Genomic DNA, 25473 nt, shown 5'->3' on the forward strand with positions numbered 1-25473 from the left:
AAACCCAAATACTTTTCCACCGCTTAAAGTCTTCGAGTGCAGCACTCTCATGAGTCATGGCCTTATATATTTTTTTGAACAGCAAAAAAAATTTCATTAATCTTGAAATTGTTACAAAATTAATAACAACAAGGAAACAACATCATGTTCAAAAAATAATTATCTGTCCAATCCGAGACCTAAACCTATTATTGACAAGGAACCAATCCAAAACGCACATTTGAGACGAAGCTCGCCTGAAGAGGCCGAAGCCGAAACACTCTATACTAGTGTTAAAAACTCAGATTAGTACAAATACAGCACATAAAAGCAAATGGGCCAAACTCTGATCATGATCTTGTACTACTTAATTATGTTGGTGAGCCCAAATCAGATTAAACTATTCAGGGTAGGTTAGAATGGATGTGGTCCATGTGGATTAAATATTGGGGCTAACAAACCCAAAGTTCAAGAAAACAAATTCTGAATTCTCCCCAAATATTCTCAAAGGAATAAATGTTTAGGCCCAAATAAAATACTCCATGCCGCCATATTTTGAAGTTTTTTTTTTTTTTTTCCTGGGATTTTAAGGGGAGTGATTTTGCCACTCCTCAAATTATTAACACTACTTCCAAATCAATATGAGTTGATTTTGTCACTCTCCAAATTGTTCACTTTTGGCACTTTCCCAACAATTTTGGGAGTGGTATATTTTAATTTCCATGGGTCCCAATTGGGCCGGTAGAAAAATACAGTATGTAAAGCCTGTTGGGAGGGAGCGTCTCTAACCACCCACCACCCACTTCTGACGTTCTTCCCGCCCTTTCTTCAATTTCAAACTTCAAAACTGCAAAATCCTCCTTTAATTCAGAGAGAGAGAGATAGATAGAAATTGCTTTCATTTTTCTGTTCAAAAAAGCTTTCAGAAATCACAACTGAAATTCTGAAACTAATCCATACCCTGCAATGGAAATTCAGGCCACCCCTTTTCCAGGTATCAATCACTTCTCACTTCTTGTTTCGATAATTCAATCTCAATGTTGGCTTCAACACAAAATGTTGTCTCAATTTCTTGTCAAATCGATAGATTATATCCATAATGTATGTCTCCATATTCACTAAATTTTGCACTGTACAACAAAAACCCAGGAAAAACACAGCCCTTGAAATCGAAAACAAACAAGAAAACCCTCCAAGCACCAAAAGGGAGTGCCAAAGAACCGCCAATTCAAAGGTAAACAATTTAATCCATTTGCCCATCTACTTTATTACTTGAATTGTTGTCTCTAAATCCGAAATCTATAGCTTCAAATTCCTCTGTTCTGCAGTCAAAAGCGAGTATTCGGCACAACTCGAAACCAAAACATTCCTATCAAAGCAGTAAGCAACACCAATGTTTTAAAAACCAGACCGGACCGACTCGCGAAGCCTCTCAAGAAAAACCCATCAATTCAGGTCTCCCCAAAACCACCCGAACAAACCCGATCCACTCCTGTTGAGAAGAAATCCCCTGAGGAAAACAGAGCAAAGGTGAGTAAAAAGAAGAAGAGTGTGGGGTTTGAAGAACAAATTGGGAAAGGCAGTGGAGTGGTTTTGGCGGAGGGAGACGGGAAAGGGCCGCCTCGGACGCCGGTGGTGGGTTCGCCGTCTTTGAACAAGCCGAAAAGGGTATCGGGTAGCACGCCGTACCAGAGTGCAGAGAGGTGCAGCAAGTGCCGGTTCGATAGGCTCGAGACCTCGGCTTACTGGCTGGGTCAGATCAAGGTGGCCGAGTCTGTGGGGAAGCATTTTGTTTCGGCTGCTTTCTTCCGGCTTGCCCTCGAATCGAAGGCCGAGGTTAGAACTCTTTCCTTACACCCTGTTAATGCTAATTGCTACACAAAAAGAACACACACATATAATTCTATTGGCTGGCACATCGTTATGGGCAAAAATTTGAGTTAAGTTTCTTTAGCTATGTGCAGTTGGATTGTATAAAGCCTCGTGCCGTTAAGATTCTTATTTTTTAAGTACTTAATTTTTCGTTTTACGAAACAGGTCATTATCTCATAATACATCACATTTATTTCAAAAAATAAGTATTCTTTATTTTAGTTAATAGGACATACCGTAAATTGGTTACTGGTCTAGGGTGATAAACGGAAGTTTCTTTGATACTGCAGTTGTTCCTATCATATCATACTCTATCAACCTTTAGTTGGTTTTCCAAATTTTTCTTGATAAAGGAATTATATGCCAAAATAGGAGTATAAATTTCAAGATGTGCAAGAAACTAGCAATTGATTTTGGGTTCTTTTTCGCATTGTGGCTTCAATCTGGTGACTACTTACAGCCACATTATGATTAGGCTTGTGTATGTTATGGCTCTATGCCCAAAGGTACAAATGGAACTTTTCCCCATGGATTTGGACCGAAGATACAATGATCCCCATGATTAGCATGAATAAGTACTTATGTTTTGAATTAAAAGTGATGGATTGTGCGAGAACCTTTTTTTTCTTTCTTTGCCAAAACAGATCCTGAAAATGGAAATTCCTCCTTGTAAAGAGCTGATCATGCAAGTGGAATGGTAAGCACCCATGAACTCCCAAGTACTACTAACAGTAGTTCAAATTTCACTAACTACAACTAACTATGCTGACTTTTAGCGAGAAAAAAAGACGAAGAGGTGTTCACATATGTCTAGGCTATTTCTGCCATTTCATAGCACCCTTTGATGTGCCTGGGCCTGCTATGTGTGGAGTTTTGACCCCTCAAATCCTCTCTACACAATTTTTCTGTACTGCTGTTCCCATGCATTTTTTTGCCGTTGGATGATGAGAGAATCTTCAAAAGTAAAAAAAAAAAAAAAAACGAGTATTCTCACCTGATCCAATGTCTGGAAATGCATCTCAGTACAGGAAGGTTAAGGCATAGAGGATTTAAGCTAGAGTTTTGGACCATTGCGGTAATCTACGCATGTTACAGGGAAACCTGTTAGCTTCAAAGTGTAAATTCCCCTTATGCCAAGAATATTTCCTATGTAATTTTGGGACTTCACTTATTTTCAGCCCATTCGGAGCCTTCGGGCTGAGCTTAAGCGGTACGTGGCACGACACGAGTACTTATCTGAAGAGGCTGAGTGGCGAGATGTTTCTATTAGCTATGGGCTGATCCAAACAGAAGCCGATGCCAACAGCGGCAGCAGCAGCACTCTTGATCAAGCACGGAATGACGCGAAGGAGGAACGAGCGATCACTCTTGATGAAGCACAGACCGACGTGAAGGGGGAACAAGCGACGGAGCCACCGGAAACTTAAAGAAAATCAGACCCGTTTTCTGTCAAAAATATCTCAAACAATGAACCCATGTGTGTGTGAGGAAAGTCTAGAAATGTTAAAAGTGTGATGAAATGTTTGTTGAATAATTTTTTTGTTTATGTTGTGTGGGCCATTTTCATTTTCAGGGTTTTGATTGACTGGGTGTTTCGTCATGTTTGTGTTTGTATGAATTCAAGTTTTATGTGGAGAATTCAAAGGTTTTTTCGAAGATACAGAAGAGCTAGGAAATGATTTTTATTTTTTTTATTTTTATGGCTCCTCTATGAAGGATGGAAAATGACAGAACATTGGACCCAAGAGTTTTGAATCAGATCTGGTTAAAATTATATTGGATCTTGACTTTGTTAATAGAAAAAAATTGAGAGTTTTGGCTTAATAATCTGATAGGATTTCAATTTTGTCTTCATCCAAGTTTTTTTTCGTCTTTGTTAGTATTGCGTCAATTTTTGTGTGGACTATAGATTAATTTGTTCCTATGAGAGGAATCTAAAAAAAATTTGTGTTCAAAACTTTAAAATAGTTCATTAAAGACAAAAATAAAACAGGCAATTTATTTAAGTGATTTTTGTCTTTCTTCAATTTTTTAATTTTGGTTCTTGGTAATTAATCCAGTTAAATCATTAAATGTGAATAAGAACTTACCCACAACGACAACAACAAAAAAAACTTTAATAAGAAAAAAAATGAAATTTCACTAAATAATTCTGATAGGAGTATGTTTTAAATAAGTATTTTTTTTTGAATTAAAAATAATGTATTGTGAAAGAATGACATATCTCGTAAAATGAATAATAAATATTAAAAAAAATGAAATTTCACTAAATAATTCTGATAGGAGTATGTTTTAAATAAGTATTTTTTTTTGAATTAAAAATAATGTATTGTGAAAGAATGACATATCTCGTAAAATGAATAATAAATATTAAAAAAAATTAAAAATTTAACGAAACGGGACCTCAAAAAAAGTAAGAGAAATCGGCGGACATAACAACATGCAGCATTTATTTGTCCATTAATAACACGAGGATGACGTTTCAAATAGTATACCAAAGTCATGCCAATACAAGCTCCATGCCAATACATTTCTTGAGATTGTCAACTTTTGCGAAAAACATGGATTGTCTGTACTTTTTTTAATGGCGAATAATCAGCCATTGAAGGGGAAAATGAACCAGAGTAATTCTACCTCCACACCCAAAACACGCACTCATAAATACATCCATACACACAAGTGTATGTGTCCCACACACACTAGAGTGTGCAGTGTGTATGGGGCCCACGCATTTGTGTGTGTGGGTGTATATTTGGGTGTGGTTCTAGAATAATTGTATTGAATGAACAAAAGTCCGGTCGCACTTAGGTCGGAATATTCATATTTTTTTAATATTGGATAAAGTCTCATTCGGAATTTCACTCATTAAAAAATAACCAATCAAAATGTGCGGCCGTAGCGTCTTTCAAGAAATCATGTGTTGAATCAAATATTATTAATCTATTCTCTCCGTCCCAAAATGGATGACAATTTTTTAAAACTCGTGTCATTTTTTGTCGCTATATTTTTCAATCTATAATGTTTTTATGAGTTTGAAAATTTTGTATAATAGAACTAATTAAGAACTATCATACAAAATTCATATTGCATATTTTTTGAGATTCATATTAAAAAATATAAAATATTGAAATTAACACGAATATCAAAAATTAACATCTAGTTTGGGACGGAAAGAGTATTATCCACATCTGCTCTTCCAAATAAAGGCCTACCCCAGTTATTCTTTGGAATGCATCCCACGGAAAAATTCAAAAACACGCTGGTGCTTAAACTAAGTTTTTTTTTTCCTCCTTTGATGTGATAAACTAATGGTTCAAAAAGTATTTCCTAATTTAGCAAGTGACTGGTCAAATTCATGCCGTAACTAGTAAACAATCCACACGTCATGCTTTTTTTAGTTTAAATTATTTTAGCTCCCTGTATAAATACTACGTCTAGTTGTGCAGGGACTATAGGGTTTTCGGTGCCGCAAGGTATGTCCTCCAACGTTAACATGACCTTCTAATTGTAGATGGAAATGTAAAAACTGATGCAGAGACGTAGAATGGGGTCACATACCTAAAATCCCGAACATTCTATTGCGATTAGGTCGTGCTTAAAAAAGGATATAAGGAAATAATGTATTTTCAAAGGAAAAAAAGTCAGCTGTCAAAGAGTGATTCTAGAAAGCCCGGCCAATGAATCCTTATGCTCTTCAAAAGTCTCCAATAACAATGGAGTCAATCATAGACAAAAAGTCATGTAATAAGCTTCTAGGGGGGTAATAAGCTTTTCAAAAAAAAAAAAAAGCTTCTAGCGGTAAGGTGATCATCCCAAGTGAGGGGAAACTTGGATTAAACTCCCACCTTCCCATTTGAAGAGCAATTTTGTTCACCATCACCTTTCAGGAGGGTAAATTTACCCCATTTGAGGAGATGTACGTTTCTGTTAGATCTCGCGCGTTTCGTTGACTAGAATCGTTATCTTATATGACTTGATTTGTTAGGAGTATGCAAAAATTTAGCTCAATTAAATGTCAAAATTAGTTAATAGAAAAACAAAAACAAAACCTACCGCATATATCACCAAATGTGGGTAAAATAACCTTTGCCTAAGGCGCGATGGTGAACTCTTCCATTTTTTTTTCAAATGGCAAAAAGATTTTATTAGAACTCGACAAATGGTACATCGAGAAAGCAAAAGGGACAAGTCCATTTGTATGTAGACATCAAGCTTTTCCAATCCAACGAAATTTAATCTCCAAGATCACAGGTTCAATCCTCACAATCAATAAAATAATAAGGGGGTCACTCAAATTTTATAGAGCTTGTTGAGAACAATATTTGTTTTAATCATTAAGATCAGATGGAAGTTAATACATGTTCATAATATGCATTTATCCTCCAAAAAATAGGTTCAGGCTTCTGACACACACTGAATCATATCCACCAAACCTTTTGTTTTTTACAATAGGTAAATTCATTTTTAATACAAATTTATCAAGATCCGATTTTTATGATTTAAACACGAATAATGTTCTCGACAAATTTTACCAAATAAATAATTCAGATCGTTAAAGCGACCATTGCTTGTACCACAAAAATGCTGACTGCACGTTACATCCCTGTTAAAAAAGGGAACAACACACCTCAAAAAGACAAACAATATTGTTATTTTCTTATGATAGATATGAAAAGCCTAGTTGGAAGGTTGAAGGGGAGAGGGGAGGTGAGTACTTGAGGGTTGAACTATACTCCCTCGTCCCAATTTGTTTGTCCAATTGTCAAAATACGTGCATTTCAAAAATATACTTATATCTTACATTTTATAATATTTTTTATGATTTTGAAGATTTTGTATAATAAAACTAATTGAGATCTATCAAACAAGATCCATATTACATATTAAAAACATTACGAATTGAAAATTATAGCCAATTCTTTGAGAGGTCAAACGCTCTCAAAAAGTCAAAAATGGGACAAACAAACCGGGACGGAGGAAGTATACATATAGGAATCTCGTTATTTGTATGTATGTATGTAGGGAAAATAACGGCTAAGGACGTGTTTTGATAATTAATACCCGTTAAGGACATTTTCAGCATTAACAAATATTCTTAGCTTGTTTTTGACGGGTATTAATTATCAAAAACATGTTCTGGGCCGTCATTTTCCCAATGTATTTGTATGGGTTTGAAAACTGGTCAACTCGCGTGTTACTCTTCCGGAAATTTTTTACTACTGACGAGAAATTTAGGCTCCGTTCCAGAACACCTTTTTAAAACATACGTACTTATTTCACATTTTCAAATTCAAAAATAATATAAATGAAAAATTATTTTTCAATTTTTTTTCCACCATATAAAAGATCTCAATGAGATCTATCAAACAAGATCCATATTGACAAAAAAATTATTTACGTAAATACATAATTTTTAAATTTGAAATTATCTTCTTAAAAAATAAGTACTTATTTTCGTTTCCGGAACGGAGCCTTAAACTTCAGTGATCACTCGGTCACATCCAACCATTTCACACCACACATCTCACTTTCAACGTATTAGTTTTGCGACTTTTCTTTCACTGGGCAAAAGAAAAAGTAATGAAAAAGAAGAAATATGGTCCCATACCAAATAAACTAAGTCTACAAAGTCAAAAACAGGGTTGGCCAGAGAGAGAACGAGCTAGTTGGGACCTTCACCAGTGTCACCACAGAGACACACACACAGAGAGAGGGGGGGAAATGAATAATGTTGATCGAACTTGTCCCCAATCTTGAATATTGACTTTGTCTTCCATATCTCCCCTTTCCTCTTTCATTCTTTCTCTTTTCCTCCTTCATTCTTGGTGATCTTTCCCTTCCTCCACCCAACCCATGTATATTTAGAGCACTTCTCTCTCTCTCTCTCCTCGATGATTACATAAAAGCCACTCTGTGGGATATAAAATATTGCAAGCAAGCATGGCCGGCGGAGGAGAAGGAGGAGCAACCACCGCTGCGGCGGCATCAACCGGTACCACTCGGTCTCTTCAAGAAACACCCACCTGGGCTTTGGCTACAGTTTGCTTCATATTCATCTTCGGTGGACTTCTCATTGAGTACCTCATCCATCGACTAACTCATGTGAGTTGTACTAATTAATTCACCAGAAATGCTACACACACATACAATCTGTGCACAGATTGTGCACAGATTTTGTTGTGGGGCCCACCACGGGTCCCACACAAATTATCCGAGCCGTTCATTAAATGTAAAATATTTTTTCAAGGGTCCTTGTAAAAAATAATCTCAATCCGATACCTATAGATGCTCGATCCAATCGTATAACTTTTCATTATCCGAAAATCTAAATGAAAAGTTAGCTGGTTGGATGAAGCTCCTATAGGTATTGGATTGAGCTTATTTTTTACAGGGACCCTTCAAAAAATGTTTTAGATTTAATGAACGGCTTGGATGATTTGTGTGGGACCCATGGTGGGCCCCACAATGAAATCTGTGCACAATCTGTGCACAAAAATCTGTACCGGTAGCAGGACTCTTAATTCACAACTCGTAAGATGGTTCTTGGGTGATGTTATGATGATCAGAAGCGACTCTACAAAACAAATTTCACAATGAACCTTGTTTTGGACCTTAATATAACAATGATATTCCTCCTTTTTCTTCTTCTTTTTTTTTTGCTAATATTGTATACATGGGTGGGGATTAGCGAAGAGTTATTAAGTTAGTCTACAGAGGGTCTAGAGGCTATACATATCTCTGAACCCCAACCAGCCGCCCCTTGTGGAGCTCGAATCCAGGCCTCTACTAATGATATTCCATCTTAATTGGTTGCAGTTGCTAAAGCATCGTCGAAAGAATGCCTTGTATGAAGCAGTAGAGAGGCTAAAGTCAGGTAATTCATTTGTGTATTGGTAGCAATTTTTTTTTTTTTTTTTTACAACATATATAAAATACTAATAAAAAACTGAGAAAGTTGCACTGTAAATGAATGTATGAGAAACTCCACGAACACAACAATTTGCACAATAAGCCTATGTGGCAAAGTTTCACTGACAAATGGACGGATAAGCTTGTTTTTAACTACCCATGAAATACTACTACATAGGCATGCTGTGTAAATATTCTGCACGTTATTGTGTTTCTCGATCTCCACTACATATATATAGCTTATGTTTTGAATTCGGAATATGTTTGGCTGTTTGGGGCCAAATGGAAGATTATATAATTTTTTTTTATCATAAATGCAGATGATTTGGCCAGAAAATTTATTTTGTATGCACTTTTATGCTTTCTTTGCATTAGGGTTTCTTCCACAAGTGTGTGTTTGGAATCGACTTTGCGGTTTGGTCCCGGCAAATCCAACTCATGCTTCCCTCCATTAAGTTGCATCCAAACGCGCCCTTATATCATCCTCTCTTTATCCTTGTAATACCAAGATTACCCTCATATGATAGACTGATTTGGTGCATTCAAATGGATTGATTAATTTGGTACAGTTTTGATGCTCTTGGGGTTTCTCTCCTTGCTACTAGCTGTAACTCAAAGGCCCATTTCCAAAATCTGCATACCAAACAGGCTCGCGAATTCCATGCTTCCGTGCCGTAAAACGGTGCAAACTAAAACAACGAAAGCTCTGGGATATTATTCATATGACCATGTTAGGGCAGCATATGATCAAACTGATATTTCACATTGGGAGAGACGATTGGCGGAAGACGACTCTTCTTCCTCCTCGGATGATTGTGGTGAGGTATGTACTCCCCCGTCTTCGCTTAATTTGCTCATTCAATGTAAGTGAGTTCGTGTATTTGTTTGTGCACGTGTTCGTGGTTCTTGCAGTACCACTGATCAGTGGAAGCATACCGCAACAAAATTAAAATAATTACATGCTTATGATTGGTTTCATGTTTAGAAATAATGATGCATGCTGAAAATCCATGTCAATCCTATAACTGTAGACAATATTTATACTAATAATTTGTCGTTTGAGCTTGGCTCCCGTGAACGAGTTTTAAAATTTTGTATTTCAACTTGACTAGCTAGTTTATAATATAATTAACTAAGCCAATCTCAAACAAACTTTTAATGAATCTCGATATATATATATATATATACACACACATTTTACTAGCTAGAGTGTGTGTATATATATATACATTTTACTAGCTAGAGTGTGTGTGTGTCTATATATATATATATATATGAGATCGACTAGCTAGCCTAATATTATTATAATATTCCAGGGGAAGACCTCTCTAATGTCAGCTCAAGGGATGAATCAGCTGAGCATCTTCATCTTCGTCATAGCAGTCATGCAAGTTGTGTACAGTGGCGTTACCATGGGATTAGGAAGAGCAAAGGTTTTACAAATCTCCTCTAATTAAACTCTCCATTTTGGTTTCGTCGATCTGTATTGCCAGGTCTGATCATCACTATTTAAATTACTATGAATTACTACAGTAGTATTTTCTTAGTGACCAAAATGAGACCGAAAAGTTAGGTAAGTTTTAGTCAAGATCTATTAATTCTTCATGTACGTACAGAGAAGTCACGAACCATAAATTCATGAGACCAGTTTTCCCGACACCTATCTGCCGCGGGCCTTTCATCTTTAAAGACCTTGACCTAGTTGCCTTCTTGTAGCACACAAGTTTCTACGACTTTTTTTTTTTTTCTTTCCAATCGGTAGAAGAGTTCATTGACATCGTATATATATGTATGTATGAAGTATAAATTACAAATTTGGGATGTTTATCATTTATGAGAGTTCACAAGATAACCGAGCCCAACAAACTCAATCAATATAAGAGATAACAATTGAGGGATGATGCTGTGCAGTGGTGTACTCATGCAGCACCGTGCTGCCCACCTCCGAGCCGTCGGATCGTTCATCTGACGGCTCGGATCTCATCTCGGTAATGAACGACTCTCGATTGTTGGTTGTCGAGATGAAATTTGAGCCGTCGGATGTACGATCCGACGGCTCGAAGGTGCGCAGCACGGTGCACAGCACCTCACTGCACAGCACCGACCCGAAGTCCAAGAAATAAACCCATTAGATGGCAGAAACAAAAAAGAAAAAAAAAGAAATGAAAAGCCCATTAAGAGAAAAACACCCACACACGTGTGAAGAGATTAGAACTCCTGACTTCTTAGAAAAATACGAAAGTACTAGGCAACGGGGCTAGCCCGGTTGGTGGGATGCAAGAACCCCTTTTTTTGTGGTCACAAATTCTACTAATTAATAGACTTGACAGTTGCACATTTTATGTTGAAATCCAATATATGAAGTGCGGTTTTCACCCCCGTTAACTCTTTAACGCAATTTATTTTCTTTTCTGCTTTTTAATTTTTAGAGTAATTTTTATTTCCTCGGTTATTAATAGATGAGGCGATGGAAAGCTTGGGAGAAAGAAACACAAACAGTTGAATACCAGGCAGCTAATGGTATGTATGTGTGCTAATAGTCTCATGTTTCCACAAACATAAGGCCAAGTTCCGCTAAGGGATTTTTTGGGCTTTTTTCGTTTTGTTCCGTTTGTTCGTTTTGCGATTTTTTTTTCTTCTCTCTATTGATTTGCGACGAGAAGAATTGGAAAAGTTCATCTTTATGGCAATTTCATAAACCAATGTTGTTCATCAGAAAGCCAAATTTCAAGTATCGAAAAGTTAATATTATGCCAATTTTCTTGTAACCATGCATTCAGATCCAAATCGATTCAGACTCACAAGACAAACGACCTTTGGGAGGCGACATATGAACAACTGGACAACGACACCGGTTGTTCTTTGGATTGTAAGTTCACTAATTAATCTTTTGATTTTGTACTATTTCAATGAGTGCTTTGTTTTTATTCCTCTTAGTAAGTCGACGCAATTCTCATCGATCTGTCTGTTCGTTTTGTGAAATTATGCAGAAATGTTTCTTCAGGCAATTTTTCCATTCAGTTGCCAAAGTTGACTATTTCACGTTGCGCCATGGCTTCATCGCTGTTAGTATTCTGATTCCGATGCCATTATCATTTCTCAAGGACACATGAAACACGTTTAAAAAAAACATTTGTTGTATTTTTAGTAAACGTACGTGTAAATTAGTGGACCTTGCGCGATAATACTTACTGGATTCGGTGGAATTTGTTAATTGTAGGCTCATTTGTCGACAAACAACACGTTCAACTTCCAAAAATACATACGACGGTCGTTAGAAGATGATTTTAAAGTTGTTGTCGGCGTCAGGTACGCAAAAGTTGTTCTTCTTTTTTCGCAATCCATTGCACAATTACGTATTATTTAGTAGTAGTAATTTGAGGGTGTTCTTTCTGTCCCAAGGTGGCATTTTAATTTCTAGAGTTTATAATAATTTTCTAATATTAAAGTTACTATTATTTTACGAAATTCACCTTACTAATTGACATGTGCAGCCCTTCCATGTGGTTTCTGGTTGTTATATTCTTGCTCGTGGATGTATATGGTGAGAATGAATTACTCATATATCGGCCCCTGTCTGTATTATACACCAAAACATGCACTAATTTTTATACCCCTTAATTTCTCCTATGACTATTTCCATTAATTATTCGTTTGAATGGTATTTATGGAAACAGGTTGGCACGTATACCTGTGGGTGTCGTTCCTTCCACTCATTGTAAGTGTCGAAGTAATCGAGAAATACAGCACAGTCATAATTTTTTACTTTTTCGATTCTTCTCGTCTATGCGAATCATTAATGCATAAAAATTTGGCGAAAAACTAACTAACGCGAAAAAAAAAAAAGGATAATAAAGAAGAAGAAGAAGCCATGTTTGGATCTCATTACTCATTAGACATTTTTGAATCTTAGATTTTCTCGTTTTATACGTCGGATAATGTTTCGATTTCTTTTGCATCGCTAATATTTTCATTTTCTTTTGCATATATAATTTGTTTAGATGATGTTTCGATTTCTTCTGCGTCGCTAATATTTTCATTTTCTTTTGCATATATAATTTGTTTAGACGGTGCTGTTTATCGGAACCAAACTTGAAGTAATCGTCGCGAAAATGGCGCTTCAATTGAGAGATCACAACAGTGTCATCAAAGGAACTCCCGTGGTCCAACCCAACGACAACCTCTTCTGGTTCGGACATCCAGAATACGTCTTGACACTCATTCATTACATTCTATTCACGGTAAGAACCTTAGCGGAACAGGGCCTTAGTTAAGAAATTACTCTTTTTGTTTCGTTTATAACTAAAAACTAAACTGTTTGATTGAATTTTTTATTTTTGGAAACACTGTCTGATTGATTGTTCTGTGCAGAATGCATTTGAGCTTGCCTTTTTCATTTTTGTGACGGTATTAATTCAGCGCGCCTTGTTCAATCTTTTTTCGTTGTATTTTCCCATTGGAGACCTTTTAATTTTTCCCTTGTTATTTCAGCTGCAATATGGGTTTCATTCTTGTTACCATGAGCGGGTGGAGATCGTTATCATTAGGGTGGTATTAGCGTAAGTACCCTAATACATACACCGTGGTTCTCTCTCTCTCTCTCTAACACAATCACACAAATACACACAATTTGCTTAGAGGAAAATGGTTTGGTTTAACATTTCAACCATTTACAAAAGCTTCTTTAATTTGTCTAAGACTTCCATTTTCAAATGATGTTTTGTAGGGTGACGGTTCAAGTCCTTTGCAGTTATATTACTCTTCCCCTGTATGCCCTTGTAACCCAGGTTTATTTTCTCTCTCTCTCTCTCTCAAAGAAAAAAGACTGCTACTTCCGTTCATTTTTTAGTGTCCTCTTCAAACAACTTGCGATTTTGGGATCAACAAATAAAGTACTTTCGTGCATAATTTTCTCAATTTATTTGCGATGAAGCGTGCTTGAACCTTGGTGTTTTGTTTTACACAGATGGGAACGCATTTCAAGAGCGCAGTGCTAGAAGACCAAACTGCGCACGTGATAAGGCAATGGCACGCGGGGGTGAGGGACAAGAGGAAGAAAGAACGAGCCGGTTCAAAATCACCACGGCGAGATCGGGAGGATTCCGTATGGAGCAATACTAACAGCCGTACGAATTCACCGGAGAGCTCTTCTCATTATCGAACGCCAACTCCGACCGAATTCGCCTCCCGTCGACTCACCCGAGACGATGGTGAAATTGTCGAGGAGGAGCAGAGCCCGGCTGAGCTTTCTTTTGCAGACGAGGTGCGGATAGAACTCCCCGGAGATATGAGAAAAAGCGCAATTGCGTGAAAATACTGTAGTATAGAAAGAATGGAAAAAAAATACAAAGATTTGGCAATGAGATATTGATTACTCCTTTCATCTCAATTTGTTTTTCCGTGCGACTTTTTAGGAGGATCGGCAATTTGAAACGGATAGAGTAACTGAATGGCATTGGCCAATTATTTGTCAACTGCATTCATTTGTACACTTGTTATTTTTAAGGAAAAAAAATCGAAATGATCCTTGTAGTTTAGTGTTTGTGTCAACATGGTCCCTGCAGTTTGAATTGACTTGATTTACATTCTGTAATTTCATTTTGTTTCAACTTAGTCCAATTACTAACTGTTGTTAGCCTCCGTTAACTCCTGACACAAATAGGTCCCTTATCTAGTGAAAATTACCGAACCCTTTCTTTTCTAACCTCGCAAACCTAAAACATTTTCCTAAAAAGCAAACGGAGTCAATTTTTTCTAAAATTCGGGTTCTCTAGCCCGTGTTATTTTTTTCTAAAATACTTGAATTATTCTTCCAATATTCAAAAGGTGACAAGGCACACCTAAACTCTATATCCGATGGAGACTCTAAGTTTTTTTTCTAAACCCCTTTTATGGCCCGAACTATGGCCAGACCTGATTCTCCTTTACCCGGAGATATGTAGGCAGTTTAATGAAAGCTCGGTTCTTTTTAAAATAAAACCCACTTCATTTTCTAAAATTCAAACATTTTTCAAAAATACCCGAACCCCTTTTATAGAATATAAAACTCCTTATTTTTTCTTTTTTTTCAAGAACCACGTCGCAATCCATAGCAATCGGATAACTTATTTTGGCCATAATCCTTCTCACTACTTCCCTCCGAAGGCGAATGAGACGCGTTTCGGTCGAAGGTAAAATCCCGGGCGTGACAAATAGATAATGAAAGCCATGAAAAATGAAGAATGGAACAATGAGGCTCTGTGTTTTGGTTTAGAGGTCTATTAGGGTAAGAGGAGAATGACAAATTACGATTTTAACCCTAGAAAAAGGGTCCATTCGTATCTGGGGTTAATGGATTCTAACAGCAGTTAGTAATTTGACCAAGTTGGAACAAAATGACACTACAGAGTGTAAATCAAGCCAATTCAAACTGTAGGGACCAAGTTGACACAAACACTAAACTACAAGGACCATTTCGGTTTTTTTCCCTATTTTTAATCATTGTTCTCCTTGTACATCTATGACGTAGGGTTATCCCTTTTTTTCATATATATATATACACACACACACACTTTCAATTTATGAAAAGTGCAACAGTTCGTTGAGAAAAAATAAAAAAGGAGAGATATTGTAGACGCTTATTTTTATTATATCAATCACTAGGATAAGAATAATGGAAAACTACATCAATTATGTGTGATCTATACCAATTAAATCAAACCTAATATAGAACGACCCGAGAAATAGACTTATAGAGAAAATAAATAAGGGTGAGTTTCCCAAACGCACACTAAGTTTCTTTCAAGCTACTTTGGTTAACAATGTCTATATGGGCTTACGACAAAAATGGTCACATTAGACTCATATGACATTTGAGATCCAAAGACATACCACATACCCAACTTCAACCAACCCCCTTAGGCCCTGTTTGGATGCTGCTATAGGAAGAGGGATTAGTTTTTCCCCCCCTTTATAAGACCGGGGCCCCATGCTTTGCCTCCGTTTGGGAGCCACAAACTCAGGGGTATTCCATAATCCTCTTCCTTCGGTAAGATCGGAGAAGAAGGGATTGGCCGGTCATATTTTCGGACAGGGTTTGAGGTGTTATTAAGTTATTCCCCCAATACCCCTTCAAATTGGATGATTTTACCCCTCCTTATCCCCCTCCCTCAGCCCCTAACCCGCCTGAGTTTCTGAATTTTGACGACAACAAAACAAGAATAGGAAGAAAAAGAACAGTAAATCGGAGAGAGGGAGACTAATCGGAGTGAGGGAAAACACTAAGCCGTAGGCGCCGTTCTCTCTTCTTCTTCTTCCCCTCCTTCTACTGTTGCTGCTGCCACCGTTTTTTTTGCCGCTGCTGCCACTGTTCTCTTTCTTCTCTCTCTCTCTCTCTCTCTCTCTCTCTCTCATGGCGATAAGAACAAAGAAAAGGATAAAAGAAAGTACCTGTTTTTTATAGTCCTACCACTATTCAATTACTGGAGTAATTGATAAAAGAAAGTGCACTTTGACCCATCTCAAACAAAAAAAATCTCAAAAAAGAACACTTTCACCGGAAAAACAAATTAAAATGAACATTGTACTTGGTGGGGGGAAACCCGAGCAAAAAAATTAGTGTTCCAAATTTCAATCTGTTTGAATCGGTGGAAAGATTTTAATTTTCTGATCATTTTATTCTAAAGGATCATAATTAAATTTTGACTCTAGGGCTCTCGTTAGCTAGCCTTAAGAGATATTTGGTTCTACGACTTTCTTAGGGCTAATATTGCTTAAATATGAAAAAGTAATTAATTTTTATAATTTTATATTAATCATAATGAATAATCTAACTTAACACTGCACAAGGGCAAAAGGGTCATTTGGTAGCTTTTTATATCATTCATCCTTTCTTATACACCCTATTAATCCTCCATCCAAACAAAGTACTATTTAATCCATATTCTCTAATACCTCATTCAAACAACCTACTATTTAATCCCTCCTTTATAAACATTACATCAACGTGGACCATCCCTTATTAACTAATACCCCCTACTAACTTTTTTTTTGAACAACAAAAAAATTTCATTAATCTTGAAATTGTTACAAGACTAACAAAAGCAAGGAAATAACATCATGTTCAAAAAACAATCGTCTGCCCAATCCGAGACCCAAACCCAATAATTGGCAAGAAGCCAATCAAGGACACCCTTTGAGCCGAAGCCCAAACACCCCTATGGGTCTAAAAACCCAAATATTACAATTAGCTCAAACACAACAGCCCTAAAATAGCTACCAACAGCCCCCGTCAACAGCCCGTCATCGGAAAGATGATCCCTGCCACCACCGCGACTTGGGGAACCAACCCATGTTGCTGCCCGGAGCGGCACAGACACCATTCACCTCTAACAGCATCGTAGCCTCCACCGGAACCATGGGAACCAGTCCCTGTTGTTACCCCTGAAGCATACCGCCGTCGTTGCATTAAGCCGCCTCGCTGCCGAAAATCCCATGCTACCGTTGAAACCCTTGGTGCCGTTCAAACAACCCCTACACTGCTACCGAGAAACCCCAATATTCCATGCCCCCTACCACCAGGAAACAATTGAAACACCACCTGCAAAAAGAAAACAAAACCCTAACAACAGAAATCCACATCGCCGAACACCACTGGAGCAACGCCCACAGCTCGACCACCCATTACGGCGACCGACCCGCTGGTGCGACCCCCACACCATTAAGCAAACCGGTGAACACCCAGCAGAGTAACTGGTGGGGGTCGCGAACCTCCGAAACTGACCTCATCTGACAGATCTTTCCAGCCAACACCGTTAAGCCACAACCCAGGATCACCCAACAATGAACGCTGCGATAAGAACAGATGCCGGAGAAGAAAACGAAATCGGAGATCAAGCGACACAAACAGAGGAAAAGAGGGTGGTTCGATGAAGTTAGAGGGAAAAGAGAAAGGAAAAAGAAGAGAGAGAGGATGAGGAGGTGCCCGGGGGGAGGAAGAGGCAGCTCCCCCCCACCCAAGCCGAACCCTTAAACGATTTAATACCCCATACTACATTATCCCTCTATTAACTAATACCCCAAATTCTTTCTCTGCATCCAAACGGGCCGTTAAATCCAAATATCCACAAAGAGGATGGTGAATTGGTATTTAGGATTGATATTTGATGGTAGCTGTGGCGTCAATAGGTAAATTTAAAGATGACGGGTTTAAAGTAGGGATTAGTTACGAGTGTGGGACTTGAGACATCGGTTGGTAGATTAGATGGAAGTTGACGACTGAAGTTCGTTTGATCTGGTATCTTATATTACTTTTTTTTTTTTCTCAAACAAGAAAATCCTAATCGATTCTATCTTAGGAGAAAGGGTAATGAAGGGTGGGGTTTGAACACTCACCAAATGAAAATCCCTATTACCTTCTCGACCAATTGAGCTATGAGACCACTTCCAGCATCATATTAGTTGGTTTGCTTTAAGGGCAAAATTGGAAGAAAAAAAACGGCAATAATGCCTCAAAACTAATGTCCGGGCCTAACTTTCAAGCCTTCTTGGGCCCGAGTAACGTCCAGACCCAAATTTCTTTTGGGGCCAAAAAAAGCCCACGGGTTGGTTTGGATCCGGTTGAGCTTTCCTTGGTTTTCTTGTCAGAAGGGCAAGCTGAGTCCGAAGTTCATAACTCTCTATTCTATTCCAGATCAAAACCTAATTTTGCCTTGGTTTCTTCAGCGAAATTTCCCAAATCCCTCCGATCGAATCAATCTCCGAGATGAACGTAAGTCTCCGTTGCTCTCTCTCTGCTCGTCGTCGATGCTTGCACAAATTGTTGTTCTCATTAGTTTTCGTACGTTTTGGGGGCGTTATTTATGCAGTTGGTTGAATCCAATCAAGCTAAAAACAACTCGCTGATCTCTGAAGCAGCATTAGAGAGAACACAGTACGTATTTCCATGTCTCTATTATATATATCTACGCGTATAAAACAGAAATTATCCAGCTTAATCATCTAGCCGCATTATTTGGGTTCGAATTGGTGTTTAGGTCTCTGAAATAGAATAGGTTTAATTTGTAATTACCTTTTTGTTATCATCAGTTCCTAATTACGACTTGTGCCTCCTAGTCTTACTTCTTGCTATAGCTCCTAATTATACTCAGCTGGATTCAATTTGTAATTCGCTTGTTTATGTGTTTCAAGTGACCTTCTTGCTATAGCTCCTAGACGAGTTTTCAGTAACAGTAGGCTCGCTTCTCTTTATTACATTTTATATGCTTACCGTCTAGGTTTTTTTTTATCAAGGAAAAAAGGGTGAATTGTTTTTGTCTTGCTATGTTCTAGTACAACTCTTGATGTATACACATTTAGGTATATGATTTAAAAATTATAATACATACCTGCAACTGAATGTTGTTTCTTGCAATGGGGATGGGGACCATCTCGTTTATTCCCATATGTGCATCGGATGGAGATTTCAGATGCTCTTTGGTCATTTGCCACTTCTGCTTCGTCGGAGACTAGGCACTTTAGTTGCCAAATATCTTTGGGATGCATAAGGCGGGCTTGTTTTAGAACCTATTTTTGCTTGAACTTCTCTTTTATGATTAGGAGTTGGAGGATGTTAGGGTGTCCATGGAACTTCTTTTATCAGTTTAGTGGTACTGGGGTGAGGGAGGACAAGCTCAAGTGGATAGGTAAGGTGGTGTCTTTGCACTGAGATCCTTTTATTCCCTGCTTTGGGGGGCTAGAGGGGAGAGGTTTCCTCTGAAGCATGTTTGGAAGACTTAAATGTTGTTTTTTCTTTGCGGAAAGGACCCTAGCGCCATTCATATGTTGGCTAACGTGTGCTGTAGGGTAGGGGCAGCTTTACCATTGTTTGAGAGGGTTCAAGCGAACTCACTGGGTACAGAAAATACTATAAAATTTTATTTTTTTCCACATAATTTAGTTTTCCCCCCCCTAATATTGTCTACACTGGATCATTCGTATGAAGCCAAAGTAAATTAAAATTCACTTCATTTGTGAGTAAGTAGACATTATAGCTCAACAAATCAAAAATAAACTATGCCCAATTTATTTTCAACCAAAATAAATACTCTTATCTTTTACTTTTATATAGTGTTTTGAATAGAAAAATTACCTGAACATTTTTGTGGGCTGAAATCCTGGAGCCGCCCCTGTGTAGGGAGTTTCTCTTGCATGCAAGAAGGGGGAGAATTTTGTGGAACACCTGTTGCTTCATTGTGAGTCGGCGTCGGAGTTGTGGAGAATGTTATTGTCGATTTTTGGGTTGAGTTTGCCAGCTTTGATTTTTCAGTTGTTTGAATTTTGGGCCATGACATGTTGAAATGGAAGGAGTAAAGTGGCGTGGAGGACTGCGCCTTGAAGTTTGTTGGGGTGTTCATGGAATGGAAAATAAAAGAACCGGATGATGCACAGATGGGCATTGTAATCTTATATTGGGCTTACATTGGTTCATTTTTTTTGGCGTAGGAAGGATTTTTCGTCTTTTGATATAGTAGGGTGACGCCCCCTTGCAATACTCTTATATTGCTTTTTAAACAAAATTGGGGTTATTGAAGCCATTTGAGGTTCAATATGGAAATGGTAACACAATTAGGACCCATGAAGATGAAGTGATGGGCTTAGCTCGTTTTTCCCTCCTTTATTAATTAGATATTGAGAGGTGTTCAGGTGTGAAAAAAGGAACCCAAATACATCACTATCTCTTGCTTCAAAAAGGAAATTTTAAAAGTAAATCAGTTTTTACAAGTGTGTTGGGTTTGAAGGTTACACAAGTTTTTTAATTAACTAATTTTCTATTCCATGGATTTTTAGTTTGAAATTCTACATAGCACAGTTGACACATGATTGTCATAATTACTGAAAATATGTGTGAGACTGGTGGAGGGTGGCTCTAGCAGTGGTCTCAAGACTATCAACTCCTAGTTTTGCGGGTTGAACCACTGAACCAGGGCCCATAACATTCACCTGAAGATATATGCTCACGTAATTATAAACAAGCGCATGCATATGTGTATGTTGCATATTGTGGTTATTCCTGGGTACGAAGTCTGCAAAGGACTAAATGATCCTTTGGGTTGTTGATTATGGAATTACTAAAATGATGACTATTGGTACAGGTATCCATACGTCACTGGTACATCAGTGATTGGTATCAAGTACAAGGATGGTATTCTCATGGCTGCTGATATGGCAGGTAGCCTTTACTTTTCCATTCCTGAATTTTTATGACACGTTTATCTTGCCATAAAGATGAGTTGATTTTATAATATTCTGCACTTGTTATTGATACTAACTACTACTTGATAATATGATTGTATAGATAGAGACATGGGTTGGGATATGTGTACACTAAGCTAGCATTTTTGGTAGTTCGATTTTACTATGTAATTATGAATGAAATGCTTTATTGTACCTTGTAAACAACATTTCACCATAGGAAGCACATAAGTATGTAAAGAAATATGAATAATCTGGTGTTCATGTGTCTTAAGACACAGGGAATAGATGAATCTCCCATGTAGATGCATTACCTGCGCCTCATGTTGCATGGACTCTTCAAAAGATAAAGTACTCATGTTGGACACTCCATACTCGGATAAGGGTATACGACCAGAAATATGTTTAGTTGGACATTCACTTAGCAAACACCTTTCATAATTGCAATAGCATGATTTATGCATTGAACTCTTATACTTTGCACGAACTGCGTGAGGCATATTTACACATTTATCTTTGAAAATGGAGCAAATTTATTGAAGAACATGAATAATTTGGTGTGTCCCCGTGTCCTTAAATTATAGGTAGATAGCATCAATTTGTTGCTTGTGCGATTCACCATACTTCTACCTGGGCCAAAACATGCATCCTTGTTGTGCTTATGACGAAGTCTGTAAACTATGTCTGTTTCGGTTAATAAGGCTTCTAAATTCTAACACAGGTTCGTACGGATCCACCTTGCGTTACAAGAGTGTGGAGCGGTTGAAGCCTGTTGGGAAACACTCTCTCGTTGGCGGCAGTGGAGAGATAAGTGATTTCCAGGAGATTTTGCGTTACCTTGATGAGCTTATGTAAGCATCCCACCTGTAGAAAGACTCAGCAAGTAGTAATTTGCTTGAACTTATTTCTTTTGTTGATTTTTGTTTGTTTGAGTTGCTTGTATGAATTTGAGATTGTTGAAGAAATTAGTCGCGTCTCTCAGATTTCTTTCTGTTCTTGTGCTGACTATTTTTATATGAGTACTTCATTTGGACAGCTTGTACGACAATATGTGGGATGACGGGAACTCATTGGGGCCTAAAGAAGTGCATAGTTATTTGACTCGGGTGATGTACAACCGTCGCAACAAGTTTGACCCACTATGGAATTCTCTTATACTTGGAGGGGTGAAAAAGGGTCAGAAGTATCTTGGAATGGTAGTTATTGCTTGTTTTATTTTCCCGATGCTTAAGGAAAAGCTTTATGCATTCTGGGCTATGGGTGATTTGCTTTGTTATGTGATTCAGGTCAGTATGATTGGAGTTCATTTCGAGGATGACCATGTGGCAACTGGATTCGGAAATCACCTTGCAAGGCCTATTCTTCGCGCTGAATGGCACAAGGATATAAGTTTTGAGGATGGTGTTAAGCTACTGGAGAAATGCATGCGCGTACTTCTCTATCGTGATAGATCTGCTATCAACAAGTTTCAGGTATGTCTGTTTTCTTTTCTCTGTAAAATCCACTGGATGGGTTCTTGTATTTCGTGATCCCCTTTGAAATTCATGTCTATTTCCATATATCGCTGGGCGTTGTATGCTATTGAAGGGTATTCTAGTGAAGTTATTGTTATATTGACTTGATATATTCGCGTAGAGAATACTTTCCAATTGCATTCCTTGTCTTGCTGAGACTGCTGGACTTAAGAAATATTTGTATGAGGTGCATGTTGCATCGTCTTGGTATCCCTATTCTTCACTGACTGGCAAAAGTTCAGTATGACTTTCCATTACTTCAGATTCTGTCAACGTTTCAGATGTTCAGTGCATTGATTAAGTTGGGAAGGAGATGTGAATGGAAGATTTAAATGGTTCTTTTGTTATCTAGTTGATGTGGAAGTTTAATCGAACTCTTTGTTCTAAGTTATATGCTATATTTGAAGGCAAACCTTGAGGAAAAATTGCGGACAATATATCTCAGGCTCTCTGGAGTAGTTAGCACTACTCTCTCTCTCTCTCTCTCTCTCTCTCTCTCTCTCTCTCTCTCTCTCTCTCTCTCTCTCTCTGTGTGTGTGTGTGTGTGTGTGTGTGAGTGGCCTGAATATGATCTGCCACGAATGACTTCGTACTTCACCATGTGGCATTCTTATCGTATTAAAGTTCTGAGTATAGATTTCTGTTTTAGCATTTCATGAGTTGCATTAAAGCCCTGAGGCATAGGTTTATCATCCCTTGGGCCTGTTAACCATGGGTTTATCATCACTTGGGCCCGTTAGCATTGGTTTATCATCACTTGCGTGCATGACCAATGGTAGTATAAATTTTCAGTTTTGCGCTTAAGCGGTGGACAGTAGATTGCTCGAACTGAACTTATATCCTATGTAGCTGTGATGCATTTTGATTTGTGTTATGCAGTGCTACATCCTCATGGAGTTTTATAGCATCTCAAAGAGGCTCTTTAAATGAGTCCTGTTCGCTTAAATAGCTAGTTATGGCCGTTTTTGCCAATGCAACAAGCTTCCTACCCAACTAGCTATTTTGCCTTTGGTACTTTTCACTAGCTACATTTAGCCAGTGGAGGTGGCTAGCTAATTGAAATCCTTTCCACTTTTGCCCTAGCACCAATGCCAACCACTCAGGATGGTGGCAGACCTTTCAAAAGGTTTCTCATGTAAATTGGGATAACTTAGTTTAGTGAATGGCAAAAATAGGGAGTAGTGTTGGCCTGCATAGGTGCAAAAGTGAATGGAAAAAATAAGGAGTGTCCTTTTTTGTACTTTTAACTTGTTAAAATTCCTAGTATTGTTGATAACGTGGTTTCTTCATTATAATGATTCCCCCAACCCAATTAACAGAGAGTCCTAGTATATAGATTGGAGCATGAACTTGTTTTCCTCTCTATGGGGCTTTTCTGTTATAATACGAGAAAGTAAGTTCTTCCAATGCCCACAATTAATGGGGAGTCCTTGTCTGGAGATGGGAGTATGAAATTTGTCCTTTAGGGCATTTCCTTTCAGAATTTAGTCCAACTGGGAAGTACTTCTCCTGAGCCGACTAAGTTTTGAGCTCTCTCTTTCACATCATTGGTTTGAAGTGTTGTGCCAAGTTATGGGAGAAATTCTCTTTTCCACGGCAAGGACTCTTGCAAGAATCAATTGGTTGTGTTATTCTGCAAGCCATACTTACCATTGTATCTGATACTTCATATCCTGAAATTGCAGATAGCGAAAATCACAGAAGAGGGTGCGACCATTTATCCGCCCTACGCCTTGAAAACTTCCTGGAATTTGGCTGCTTTTCAGAACCCTACTGCTGGCGCTGAAGGGTCATGGTAGTGCTGAAGTACATGGCCTTAATATCGAAAAACATGCCACACTTTGAGGTGGCGAATTTGGATTTGATGCATTGATTTCATAGCTTTTGTAACAGTAACTTGATTTTGTATGTTTTCAATTAAGTTGTTTGGAGGTTTCTCTTGTGAACTTATCTGCTGCATTTTCCAAAAAAAAAAGAACTTATCTGCTGCATTCAGTGTAATGACGAAGTTGATGAGCATTTGTAACTCCGGGAGAAAAAGCTCCCTCCTCTCATGGAGTTTTGGCTTCCCCGGTGCAAGTATAGTGGAACACTGTTCTGGATATACCACCATTATCTTCACCACATCTCCACAACCACCAGCCTCTCCTGCACCATTACCTCCCACCACTATCACCGTCTCCGTACAACCTTTTGCCGCTGCCTCTCCATCTGTACCTACCATCTTTGCGCCACCTACTCCACACCACCACCATCATCACACTGTGACACTACCTTGATAATTCAAAAAAAGTAAAGTATTTATTCTTTTGTTCTGTTTAGTTTGAAGGAATCCCAAATCTCAATAGACTTGCGCATATTACATCGGTGGTTGGTCAATACATTGAGATTCATCATCTTTACTTTAGATGTCAATCGATAATTAGTGTGGAGCATGAACAAGTGATTTAACATTATAGTGAGGCAATTTGGCGAATGCGCTCCTGGTATTGCAACTTGATGCCCGCATTTGAGGATAATGGGTTCATACAACTCTTGTGGTAGTGTTTTCGAGTGAATTTGGCTCATACAACTCTTGCGGTTGTGTTTCCAACTAATTAGGGTTGCTTATAATAAATTTATTTTCAATGAAGCAATTTTACTGTTTTGGAAAACTTAGTTTTAATATTGTCTACCTATTACGAAACAAAGCAAACAACCTCCTTAATGTTTTAAATCAATTGCGATCTTTGAATTGGCGCAAAAAAAAAATTGAAATTTTACTTGTGAAACTCCTTTTGCTATAATTCAAAAATAGCATTAGTTGTTTTTAAAAAAAATTAAGATTAAAGGATGGAAATATTAAAAGCATTAAAATTCAAACAAAATATGAAAAAATCACATCAACCAGAAATTAATGGAATCACGTGGTGCTTTATAGCAACACTAGTTACACTGCTCATTAACTTTTCTAATTTTTATTGATCAGATTCAACTTATTCAGATAATT

The 25473-nt window shown here is 37.9% G+C and overlaps 3 protein-coding genes across 3 annotated transcripts; all 3 read left to right on the forward strand.

The window, feature by feature from the left end:
• Positions 1-715: 715 nt before the first annotated feature.
• LOC131316232 (uncharacterized) lies at positions 716-3509 on the forward strand. Its single transcript, XM_058345571.1, has 4 exons — positions 716-973; positions 1129-1213; positions 1308-1815; positions 3030-3509. The coding sequence occupies exons 1-4, from the start codon at positions 946-948 to the stop codon at positions 3276-3278; spliced, it is 870 nt and encodes a 289-aa protein (XP_058201554.1). The 5' UTR covers positions 716-945; the 3' UTR covers positions 3279-3509.
• Positions 3510-7539: 4030 nt separating this feature from the next.
• Positions 7540-14297, forward strand: LOC131316313 (MLO-like protein 3). Its single transcript, XM_058345670.1, has 15 exons — positions 7540-7953; positions 8668-8725; positions 9330-9583; positions 10077-10193; positions 11220-11280; positions 11541-11629; positions 11751-11825; positions 11981-12069; positions 12255-12304; positions 12438-12478; positions 12828-13001; positions 13132-13167; positions 13252-13319; positions 13487-13547; positions 13727-14297. The coding sequence occupies exons 1-15, from the start codon at positions 7792-7794 to the stop codon at positions 14069-14071; spliced, it is 1680 nt and encodes a 559-aa protein (XP_058201653.1). The 5' UTR covers positions 7540-7791; the 3' UTR covers positions 14072-14297.
• A 4062-nt stretch (positions 14298-18359) lies between these two features.
• On the forward strand, positions 18360-24510 carry LOC131316390 (proteasome subunit beta type-4-like). The gene is made up of 7 exons (XM_058345771.1): positions 18360-18508; positions 18606-18670; positions 20871-20947; positions 21692-21821; positions 22007-22166; positions 22257-22442; positions 24170-24510. The coding sequence occupies exons 1-7, from the start codon at positions 18503-18505 to the stop codon at positions 24281-24283; spliced, it is 738 nt and encodes a 245-aa protein (XP_058201754.1). The 5' UTR covers positions 18360-18502; the 3' UTR covers positions 24284-24510.
• Positions 24511-25473: the final 963 nt, after the last annotated feature.

This window comes from Rhododendron vialii, chromosome 1a, assembly GCF_030253575.1.
Source record: "Rhododendron vialii isolate Sample 1 chromosome 1a, ASM3025357v1".
Taxonomy (NCBI): Eukaryota; Viridiplantae; Streptophyta; class Magnoliopsida; order Ericales; family Ericaceae; genus Rhododendron; species Rhododendron vialii.